The sequence below is a fragment of the Danio rerio genome, chromosome 2, assembly GCF_049306965.1.
Source record: "Danio rerio strain Tuebingen ecotype United States chromosome 2, GRCz12tu, whole genome shotgun sequence".
In the NCBI taxonomy this organism is placed as follows: Eukaryota; Metazoa; Chordata; class Actinopteri; order Cypriniformes; family Danionidae; genus Danio; species Danio rerio.
Genome location: NC_133177.1, coordinates 36,346,035 through 36,358,457, shown reverse-complemented (window position 1 = coordinate 36,358,457; position 12,423 = coordinate 36,346,035). Strand labels below are relative to the sequence as shown.

General features: G+C 34.4%; 1 protein-coding gene across 12 annotated transcripts in view; it reads right to left on the bottom strand.

The window, feature by feature from the left end:
* The window catches only part of slc6a9 (solute carrier family 6 member 9), an 87,266-nt gene that overhangs the window by 36,697 nt on the left and 38,146 nt on the right, over positions 1-12,423 (bottom strand). For 3 of the 12 annotated variants that reach the window (XR_012387022.1, XR_012387026.1, XM_073916410.1), the window contains exon 1: positions 3,773-3,904. The exons of 8 other annotated variants lie outside the window; for them this stretch is intronic. Coding sequence is in view for 2 of the 4 variants with exons in the window: in XM_073916410.1 (XP_073772511.1) it covers positions 3,773-3,787 (15 nt within the window). In the remaining 2 variants the exon portion in view is untranslated. Of the gene's footprint in view, positions 1-3,772; positions 3,905-12,423 lie in introns of those variants that run through there. One more of the 12 variants, NM_001030073.1, reaches the window with a different exon arrangement.

Below are 12,423 nucleotides of genomic sequence, written 5' to 3'. Positions count from 1 at the left end.
AAAGAAATAAATCATTTTGACAACTAAAATTCAAGACAGATGAGTCTTCCATATTTCAAAGTCTTGATTAACTTAGCTCTTTTAGCTACAGCCCCCTATACAAAGTCCTCAACGAGCAAACAAGGGCGGGTTCTTTCTATTCAACTGGAATGAAATTAACCAGCGTGGACAGTCCTTAAAGAAGCCATTATCCAATTTCTGTGAGGTGAAAGTAATTCTGCTTAAGATCCAGATCTGTGGCTTCTCACCCTGTGAGCGGTGGGTCATTTTCTCCCTCTCTCATTGGCTCGGGCCCTGAAAACACTCTTCTCATGCTTGATCAATCATCTGCAATGGTAACTTGTCAGGCAAGGCACCCAAAAACTGAACAAGGGGCACAAAAGTAGGGAAGTGACGGTGGCCTAAGTGTCAGGTCAGTGAGAGTTCATGTCACTCAATTCAGACTCTCGCTGTCACAAACACGCCCATATATGAGAATATGTTTCTAAAGGCTGACATAAAGCAACACGTGCAGTGTGGTTCCTCATTGTAAATGCATGGCTGGATTCTGTAATTATAACTAGAGGCAAATAATCTGGTTATGAAACAATTAAGTTTAAAATGCAAAGCTAATAGGCTGCAATTTAATACTTTAATTACTTTATTTATGCACTCATTCAAATGTTTGGGGTCACCAGTTTTTTTTCAAGTATTCATTAGATTATTGGGTAACACGTTATAATACCTCCACACTTTGAATCATCTATTAAGCATTAGCAAATAGTGAATTCATCCATTAAGCATTAACTCTATATTAATAGACGTTAGTAAGCAGTTTATAACAGCAGCTACAAAGGCTCTCTTCTTGACCTAAAAGCACCTAGATTATGTACTTTATAATTGTGTTTTCATACTTTAAGGATTCATTTTTCAGGACAAAAATAATTATTGCATTATTTACGAACCAGTTATTTAAGAATAGCTAGTGGTTTTTAAGATCATTCAGAATGTGTAAGTAAATGATTAATAAACTATCAAAATAAACATTTCTATATTAATATGCAGGCATATTTGTATGACAATAAATACTTTATTAACTCAACTTCATCCCGTTTGTGAGCTAATCTAAAGTGAGGACTACTTCTGCTTTATAAATCCCTTATAAATGACAATTAAAGGCTCAGTTATAGTTTAAACAGGTTAAAAAAGAAAATAAATGACTTTATTCGTTTTCATTCATTTGAAGATACACAACTGAAACTTCATCAAATGAAAATAAAATCAATGTGCAGTTTAAACATCACCAAATAACATTGAAATAATGTATCATAATATATTGTAAAATTATTATATTGTTGTTTTTCCAATTTTATGTTGTATTTTAAAGGAAACTCCAGCAATGTTTAAACTTTACAGTAATTGTATTGTGTAGATAGGATTGCAAAGATGTATTGCTCATTTTGATACTAAGCGTTTAATTGTCATTTATAAGGGATTTATAAAGCATAAATAGTCCTGACTTTAGATCAGAAAACTGCATAAAGCTGAGTTAATAAAGCATTTTTTATTTTGATTTATTTATTTTCGAAAAAAAATATCATACATAAAATATCATTAACAAAAAGAAAAACATTTCAACATGGTCGAAAATGGAGCGGGATGAAACATAAGCTTATTATTCTCCCAACCCATTACCACATACATCATTTATTTATGACTTAAACTTATTTATTCTTTTACCAACAGTATCTCTTTTTTTACATGAAACATATGTGATCCTTTTGGCATCTTTGACAAATAATATGGTTGATTCCATTTGTACCTTTTCATTTTATAATATAGACCCAAAGAAAAAAAAAGAAAGAAAAAATACATAATACTTCAAAACTTAATTTATCAACATGCATAGTAACCATTGCTATATGCCTGAATAATAATATGTATAAACACTTTATTATTCATTTACAAACTCATTCATAAAAATCTTAAAAAACACCAATTGTTGTTAAATGCAAATGTTTTTAAATATAGTGATACTTAATTTAGTGATGAAAAATCAATCAGTCACAAATTATGAACGTACAATTATTAAGCAGATTATAAATGTGCTTTTAAGTCAAGAATAGAGCACTTGTAGCTGTGGTTATAAACGGCTCACTAACGCCTATTAATGTAGAATTAATGCTTTACAAATAATCAATTCACTAAATGCTAATGCTTAATAAATAATTAGTGATAATTAGTTATTATAAAGTGTTATTGATTATTGTCACATTAAATACATCCATTACTTCACAATATATTTTAGTATATATTTTCACAAAATCTTTCATTTATTAAAGGATTGTGAAAAAAAGTAGCACGGTTTCCACAAAAAAAAAAAAAAAAAAACATTAACCAGCAAAACAAATCATGCAGTCAAGCAGAAAAAGAAAGAAATCAGCATCTTTGAATGATTTCTGAAAGTTTGTGTGATTGTCACATTAAACTTTGTGAAACATTTAAAGATACAGATTTGGTTTCTTGATTTGTGACTGCAAAATCAAGTACATGAGTAAATGAACTGTATAAAGATATTTTTAAATACAGTACAGAAAAAATACTTCTTTTAAAAAAATATAATTTTCAAAAATAGCAAAAATCAAGAGAAACTAAAAATATATACAATTTTGTTGAAAGTTGTAGTGTGTAATTTTTTTAGCAATATTTTACATGAATTTAAATGCATGATCTTTCTATTTCTAAAGATGTTCTGTGACTAAAATATTATTTTAATAAATATATCTGTTTAATAAATCTGTTTTGTTCAAATGCACCAAAAATATATTACCCATATTCCCATAATTCCAAAACAGGGTGTACTCAACTATGCATACACACACACACACACACACACACACACACACACACACGCGCACACACACACACACACACACACACACACACACACACACACACACACACACACACACACACACACACACACTTTTAACATATATATTTTACATTTAACATATGTTTTGCTGTAGTTTTCAACAAATAAATGCAGTCTGGGTGAGCATAAAAAACTTCAAAAACATGAACTAAACACTTAAAAAACTTAACATCTACAGTAAAAAGTTACTTATACAGAAATGCATAGTGCACAAAACAGTTTCATCAAAAGTTCCAAAAGTGCATCAGTGTTAACCACAAAAGTGAATTGGCAGTTTCATTCTATGTAGCTTTCCCTTTTAGCAACCAGAAGCGTCCTTTCAACTAATAAAGTCAGATGCCAACTTTTAAACACCAACCAGGATCCATAACAGCTCTGGTAGCCATCTTGTGGGAGTCATTAAGTCTGTAGATTGCTCTCCATGGCCATATAACCATGGCCATGAAATGGGCCATTATTCCTGACCAAATGCACTTCATAGTGATTCCTCTAATGAAACACATATGCCAAATGGTTTCCTAAACACCTGGAGACAAGCCCATTCTGCAGTCCAGATTAAACCATCATTAAATGCACTGGAGGACAGAAATCCATCTCTGTTTATCTTCACATGATGCTACAAAAACACAAATCACAACATGTATAACGCCATTCCAATAAAACAAAACGTTTATACAAGCAAAATGGGTGGGACCCCAATACCTGGCAAAACTAACTTCTAAATTCCAATTTAGATAAAGTCCAATAAAGTCCAAAAATGTCTTTTCGAGAAATTCCCTCGCAAAATGTCAAACATAAATAAAAAGTTCTCCTTAATAATCCAACCTCACTGTTCTATCTCTGTGCCTTGGGTCTTACCTTTCTGCTGTTCATTTTACACCACAGACGGTAGAATTGCCTTCCCAAACAGGAACCTTCAGTATGCAGGCAAGCATCAGCGTGTACGAGGGGTCAGAGGCAAAACACTCTCCAGGTCAGTCTGAGCAAACTGACACGGCTCCATGTGGAAGTTACTCTACCCTGGAGCCGTGGGCGGGGGAGATGGGAGGAGCCTAGGGCGTGGCTTCAGGGAGTTTCAATGGGTCATGAAGGACATATTCAAATTGGTCTCATCTACCTTTTTACTGCTTGTAACTACAGTGCTATCCCATCTACAAAGGAGTGCATTCTTTATATACTAATATTTAATAATACCAAATTTCTTTTAAAATGATATATTTCACACGTTACTGTAATTTTCTACAAATAAATGCAGTCTGGGTGAGCATTTAAAAAAAAAGAGAAAGTCTTATTTGTTTTATTTCGGCTAGAACAAAAGCAGTTATAATTTTTTTTTAACCCCATTATAATGACAAAATTATTAGGTCCTTTAAGAATTTTTTTTCAATAGTCTACAAAACAAACCATTGTTTTACAATAACTTGCCTTAGTACCCTAACCTAATTAACCTAATTAACCTAGTTAAGCCTTTAAAGCTGGGGTAACAAACTCAGTTCCAAAAGGGCCGAAGCCCTGCACAGTTTAGTTCCAACCCTGCTCCAACACACTTACCTGTAGGTTTCAAACAAGCCTGAAGGACTCAATTAGTTTGATCAGGTGTTTTTAATTAGGGTTGGAACTAAACTGTGCAGAGCTGCGGCCCTTTTGGAACTGAGTTTGACACCTGTGCTTTAAAGTCATTTTAAGCTGCATAGAAGTGTCTTGAAAAATATCTAGTAAAATGTTATTTATTGTCATCATGTCAAAGATAATATAAATCAGTTATTAGAAATGAGTTATTAAAACTATTATGATTAGAAATGTGTTTTAAAAAATCTGCTGTCCGTTAAACAGAAATTGGGGAAAAAATAAACCTAATAATTCTAATAATTAGGTTTAATTAATTAGGGCTAATAATTCAGGGGGGCTAATAATTCTGACTTCAACTGTATAAATATATAGTGTAAAAAAACAAACAAACATTATTCTCTTTTGGCAGCTGCGATGCGGAAAAAAAAAACTAAAATAACAGACTTTTAATTACAGAAATTTATGGTAATTTAAATTTTAAATATATAAAAAATTTAAATTACAAAATTTCCGTACATTTAAATTTCCAGTAAATTTCTGTAATTTAATTCAATTTGAGTGTGTCTTCTATAACTCATGATGAAAATGTGTGATAGTCTTCTTTTTACTCAGAAAAAGAAAACAGGGCAAAAATTACATCACTGGAATACATTACATAGGAAACCAGGTCTAGCTGCAGACACACGCTTCACATAACCAGATCATTCAATTAGTGCTCAATGGGAACGATAAGGCAGTGCAGCCTGCGGATGTGTGAGCCATTGCAAGCTGTTCACCTGCACTTTAGTTTCGGGATTCTGCACAATTATGTATGTTCAACCAGCTTGTCCTAATGAATTACATATAGAAACAGTATCCACTGGCCTCTTTCCTACTGTACTTTGAACAGATTCTCATGAGTTATTTGCATTTGCAAACAGAAACAAATTAATTTGTTATGATGGGACTGAATTTGAGGGAATGACCCATTTTAAATGACAATATGCTCAAGAGAGCCAATTAAAGGACTGTTAAAGGTCCATCGAAGGCATTCCGGGTTGCTTAAGTCATTTCAATTTTGGCTGACATCAAACATAAAAATATAATGTCATGCAACATTAGACTGAAAAACATCTTCAGAGTCGATTAGCATCAGATTTTGACAGTCGACCAAAAGTTCAGTTCACTTTAAAACCTTCTTTGAAAATATATTATGAAAAACACCGTGTTCATTGTTTACAGCAAAAGACGCCAAAGTTTTCTTGAAGAACTTAAATGTTGATCATTTCTTAAATGAAGCTGTATTATTTGATCTGTAGGCTTTTGTAAATCATAGACTGAGGTTGAACTACTGTTCCAGATGAATGAACTTCTGCTAATTCATCTCTTATGTAATATTTGTGGATACTGTCAAAACACAACACAAAAGCATGATGTTATGATATACGATTTTGTTTTGATTGTTACATGTTCTTTGTCAAAGCTATAAATGAATGCAGAGATTATATTCTGCTGATTTAAATCAACCATCTAAAACACACAACCTGTGCAAGTCGACATAAACAAGGAGGTCATGACATCTCTTTTCTTAGTATCTCTGTGCAGACATTACGCAAAAGATATCAGGGTCACAGGTTTCATCTGTCTGATGTTCTATCATCATAACAAAAAATATTTTTAAATCAATTTTTAAAATATGGTAAAAAGTTTGAGCTCTGTAATTTTTATTGTTTTTAAATAAATCATTTACTGAGTTGTATCTATTAGTTTAAATTATAGTAAAACACAACTACTCTGGAATATTTAATACATTTTTTGTACAATAACTTTACTATTTATTCATTCATTTTACTTCGGCTTGGTCCCTTTATTCGTCAGGGGTCACCACAGCGGAATGAACTGCCAACTTATCCAGCATATCACACACCAGATGCCCTTACAGCAACAACCCAGTACTGGGAAACAACCATACCCTAGCACATTCACACATGTACTCACTCACTACTAATACTACTGCGATCAATTTAGTTTATTCAATTCACCTATAGCGCTTGTCTTTCTACTGTGGGGGAAACCGGAGCACCCAGAGGAAACTCACACAAACTTGGGAAAAACATGCAAACTCCACACAGAAATGCCAACTGACAGAGCCAGGACTCGAACCAGTGACCTTCTTGCTCTGGGGCGACAGTGCTAACCACTGAGCCACCTCTCTTTTCTATTTGAATTGTTTAATTTTATAATCTAATGCAATTTATTCAGAGGAAGCCGTTCAGTTCTAACATTACATTAACATAAGTCTTGAAGGTTTGCATTATTTATGTCTATATTGTGTGCAGATTAAGTTGTATTGTAAATGCTTAGCTTTAAACAGCCTTTTCTTGTTCTTTAAAAAAAATCTCTAAACTGAGAAAATGAAACTTTAATTTTTTTATTTTTTATTTTGGGTTCATCATATAAAGATAAATTATGTAAACAAGCACGTGTTTAATTTCATTTAACAGTACTGTTAAATTTAGAGTTTATGAAAGTGAAAAAAACGACATAATTTAGTACCATTTTTTTGCGATCTGTTATGTACAGTAGGAATTATTGCTATATTATTGTTAAATTACTGTTTACTGCATTTTGCAATATAGTAACTGACCTTTAAATTTGCTGTATTTTTGGCTGAATAATTTTTCAGGGTTTCTGCAGGTTTCACCACATTAAATTAAAGACTTTAAGACATTTTTAAGACGCTTATGAATAAAAAGACTCATAAGACTCTTAAATAGCTAAACGCAAAGGAATTTTTTTAATGGCCCAGACAGAAAATATTTTTATTTTTATTATATATATATATATAGCTCTACAGCTCTATACACTTTTTTCCAATATAAACTTTCTTAAAAATTTATTCAAAAAATGAACAAATGTTTTAAAACAAAGAAGAAAGCTCAAGTATGTCTGCGGTCTGGAGATATTAATAAGTTGATGATGACAACATTGCCATAGCAAACTGTAAGATATGTAAACTTGGGATAGCCTGCCAGGTATTTTAAGTTGAGGTGTTGTTTGTTTTTACATTAGATTTTTTTATATATTTACTGTTGCACTAAAGTCTAAAAGTGAAGAATTTATGTTATTTATTACTTGATTGTTCAAGCTACCTTACAAAAGTGCTCTGTTTGTTTACGGAGTTGTTGAATGTTAAAATAAAGTGAATTAAATAAAAAACAAAGAACATCCTGGATCTGTTTCTTCGCTCTTCTTTTTTTATGTATTATAGAAGATCAGGTTTAGATATCGGCAGATACTCAAAATCAACTGACTCAGACTCGGACTCGATGAAAAAAAAAACCTGATCGGGACATCCCTACTTTTAAACAAATGTTATTGTTAGGAAAATAATTAAACCATTATGATAAATTAAATAAATAAAAAAAAGTTTAAAGTTTTATTGAGATGGATTGTCTGTGATTGTATGGGTTTTGGCCAGATTAGGAAGCAAAACATGAACAATGAAAAATTAAGACCTGTTTAAAAAAAGATTTAAGACCTACAACAAAATATTTCAGTCAATTTAAGACTTTAAGGCCTAAAATTTTGATTTTGAGTTGTAAGACTTTTTAAGACCCTGTTTTTGTTAAAGCCCTTACAATTCACAAAATGATTAATTAAATCCCTATACTGGATATAATCTAGTTTAAAACATGAAAGTATCAATCATTCCATTCAAATGAAGTTCTGGTTATTCATCACTTATGTAATATTTGTGGGCATTGTCAAAATACCATACAGACATGTGATGTTGTGATTCATGCTTTTATAACGTTTCTGACAGGTCTGTTCTTCTCTTACGATTGATCATGCTGTTTATGGAAACCATCACCTGAAAGATTCCTTCTAATGTGACCTAAACGATAAGGTTTTATTGTGAAATTCTGTCTTATAAACACAGACAACTTATTTATTTTTTGTTTCAAAGCATGCAATATTAACCAGTGCTCGAAACATGTGCAAAAATCCTTGAATCAAACCAAGACATCAAGAAGACACCAAGATCACAAATAAATGACATGTGACATTTGGGGTAGTAAATAAGCATGTGGAAATAGATCTGAGGCTGTTCTTCTGGCCTGACTGGCGTGACAGCTCTGAATCGAAGCAATGGCTTTTTCATCTCTTCTGCATCCTGAGGGCTCGGTTTGTCATGGCATGTGCACGAGAGTTTGCTGAAGCCTTGACTGAGAGATTGTTCTACTGGGAGACCAGCACTCTTCCTCGGGCAAATCTCCTCAACTGTTTGTGAGACACTAAACTGTCCCCATTCACTGAGAATCAGCCATAAGCACAAATCCTCCAGTAAAACATTTAGCCTGTCAAGCTGGCAGTGCTTGAAATGACATATTGTGCAAAAAGTTGTATTTGCGGAGAGAATCTGTGCCCTTTGGTCAGCAAATAAGTAGGCTCGCCGCTGTGACAGCTGCAGAGGTGGCAGTGGGGGTCAGCCAAAATACGCTTGTTCAAAAGACAAGTGTGTTTACACAGAATGACTTTTGGTAATAGGCCACAAAAAAATAAGAGCAATTCTTTGTTCTGGAGTACACAGATGCTAAAATTACAAGGTTAAAATGAATTACGGTATTGTGTTTCAAGAGCCTTTAATTCTGAAAAGAAAGTGATTGAGAAATTCTGTCTAGACATGAAAAATACATTAAAGCTATGGAAGGCAATTTCATGAAAAGAAATGAACAAGCATCCCATCCTCCCTTTAAATAATTCTTTCCAAAGCTATGACTCTTCCAAAACATTCAACCCAAGCTCATTCTGAAAACGTCGCCCCGCGGATGTTTCTGGAGGCTGCGATTTATGTGGCCGGAGGTACGTATGGCCGCATTTCGTTTTTCGAGCGAAAGCTACGGGGCGGTGTGACGCCGCTCCTCTTCTTTGCACTCGCCGGCTGTGACGGCTCACCTTCGTGTGGAGGGCTTTCCCGGCATAACCAGTTTGTCCACTTAGATCATAAAGTTATGGCGGCAGAGTTGTGGCCCGGAGGAGCAGGAGCCACCCACGGCGATGACCAGGTTCGAGTCCGGGGAAGAGCGGTTCCAGAAATCAGGTAAGATGAAAAACAGAATCCAAAAAATAAAAGCGAACGAGTACTTAATGGGAGAGAATGCATCGAAAATCCGAAAACTCGTCAAAATCAGACGAGGGCTTTTGCTTGTTAATATTTTTTTTTCTGGACGGCTTTTGTAAATCGTTGCTTGGGTTCAGGGAAGGAGGAGGAGGAGGGTGGCAGAGTTGTTCATTCAGTCATTTAGTCAGTCGGACAGACGGTCGCTCGACAGCGGCCTCCGGCGCCTTTACGCACGAGAACAGCGCAGGCACGAATGGCACGCACACCTGAGAGGCGTTCAAGATGCGAAAAAGCGCAGCACAGCGGCCTCTCACGGATTTGCAAAAACAAAAACTGCACAAATACGTACCTCCCGGAACTTATTTTGTGGTCTCCAGAAATGTCCGCGGGGTTATGTGTCCACAATGAGCCTGGGTTGAAAATATTAGTCTTACAAAGTCATTAGAGTATAGTGTGTAAATGACACAACAACTGTTTCAAATTCTCTCAGTTATTGACATAATTGTAAGTCAGCATTAAAAGAAAGTTAAAATTGTCCTTTCTTCCTCTATCATGACACAAATTGAAACAATTTTATAAATGAGAAAAAACACTTCAGGTTGGTGCATGATTTCATCCTTTGGCTACCGATTGAATCGTTTAAAGATGGGAGTTGCTAACAAAATAAAGTCAGATTTAAATATCATTTGGCAGTCAGTTTTTTATTAAGGCATTTTTATTAAGGCATTTTTATTAAGCATTATTAAGGTTGATTTATAGTTCTGTGTCAAGAGCACACGTATGGCTCTGCGGGGTTGCATGGGCCTCGCCATGGCTGATGCCGATGCTGATGCACACCTCTCCAAAAATGTAACTACACATCGCAATGATGCATAGAGCAACCATTGTGATTGGCTGGCTTGGAAGTGGTGAGGAGTGTGGGCGGTGCTGAGAGCCGTGGGACAGCCAGATGGAACGAGTGTTTACAAGTGTGGGGTCCCATTAGGAAGCTTCAGATGGAAACTTTTGTTTTATGTTTACCTTATGATAAAGTTGTTGCACGTCCGTCGGTTCCCACCCCTAAATGAGCGAGTATGAGTTACTTGTACATTAAGGTATAAAAAACACCTGCGAGAAACTCGACACAAAGAAACATAAAAACCTACTGCCAGCTAGTGTTTCCGAAGTGTTATTGCAGTGTAAATGCACGACCACACGCAAGGCTTGCGCCGTGGGTCACACCGATCACTTGACAGCCTTTGCTGTCCACCAGAATCACCGTCACCACGATCTAGTACAGTATGTTTTCAGATGCCCGATGACGACAAGAATTAGTAGCTAAAATTAACAGATGGAATCGTATAATATTGAATCACTGCCTCCTGCGAAGGCAGGACGGATATCAGACAGGCCCTAAAGGTATAACATGTGACCAAAAGTGAAGAAAAAGTTGTTTTGAGAGGAGATGGAAGGTTTTGGTATTTGATTAAAGATTATGAGGGCAAGTATATTTGAATAAAATAAATATAGTGCAAAGATATATTGTTTATAACAACCACTACCGCATGCATACAAACATAAGAAGATTACAATTTTGATTTGATGCTGACTTTAAATAAAATATTACAAGTTATTGTTTGAACATAACTGCTTCAACCATTGAGATAATTTGTAATGTTACATAAACTGCAGTAGTAAACATTTGAAGTGGAACAAATAAGCTTGTAACAACCGGCCTAAAACAGAAATGGGTGTTATTTAATAATTTTAGAACAACTTTAAGGAATTGTGATGATCCACTTCAAATGTTGACAACTGTATATGTGCTAAATATGTCATTACACTGGGAAAAATAAATTAATAAATAAATTAAAACATGTAATTACCTGTGAACAAGAAAAAGTGCAACCTTGGGGTCATTTTATGTACTTCTAACTCTGTATAACATAATATATACTGTAAAATATAGCAGAGTAAGATGATTTCAGTTTCAAGCAGTAAATTTCAGCAAAACTAACATTTAAATGAAATACTGATTTGTAATCCACAGTAAACCAAATCAAAACCAAAAAAATTAAAACAATATGTTAATAATGTGCCAAATTTGTTGCAATGCCCAGCCTTAACAAATACAAATCCAAACACTTTGCAAAATGTTTTGAGCTTGTCCGTTTTCAACTGCTTTCAATAGTGAAGAATACACTTGATCAAATTTTTTTGTAAAGTATAAACAACGATTATGTTGTTGAATGAGTCCAAACAGCCCCAAAAGGCCATCATCTAACCAATTACTGACCAAACACAAATTGAAATTTTACCTTATTGTAAAAAATCGTAGTTTCCATCAATGTGATTTGCGTTATTTTGCTTTTCTGCTTTCTTATGAGTTGAGCAATATGGGTAAACACTAGAAACTTCTAGTGTTACAATATGAAGAAGAAGAACAAAAGTGAAAGCTGACAGAAACCAACATCTGTGAGCAGTAAAGGCAGTCAGCAAGCTCAACGCAAATGATACAGCGAGAGTTTTAAAAGTTTTAAAAGAGACAGAAATGAGTGAGGGGTCACTAACGCTGGCAGCTATGACAGCTGTTCAGACAGACAACATTCACCTAGCCATGAAGCTCTGACTGAAGGTCACATGGCTAAAATAACACATAGAAAAATGAGAAACATGTTATTTTGTTGTAGAAAAAGAGTTCAAAAGCAAAAAATGTGTCAAGAGAATCACTTCTAAAATATTTGATATAAAATCAGCACATGGAAGGTAGAAATAAACAAATCAAGATGGACATACACAGAGGAAAGAGAGAGCGAGAGAGAGAGAGAGAGAGAGAGAGAGAAAGAGAGAGAGAGAG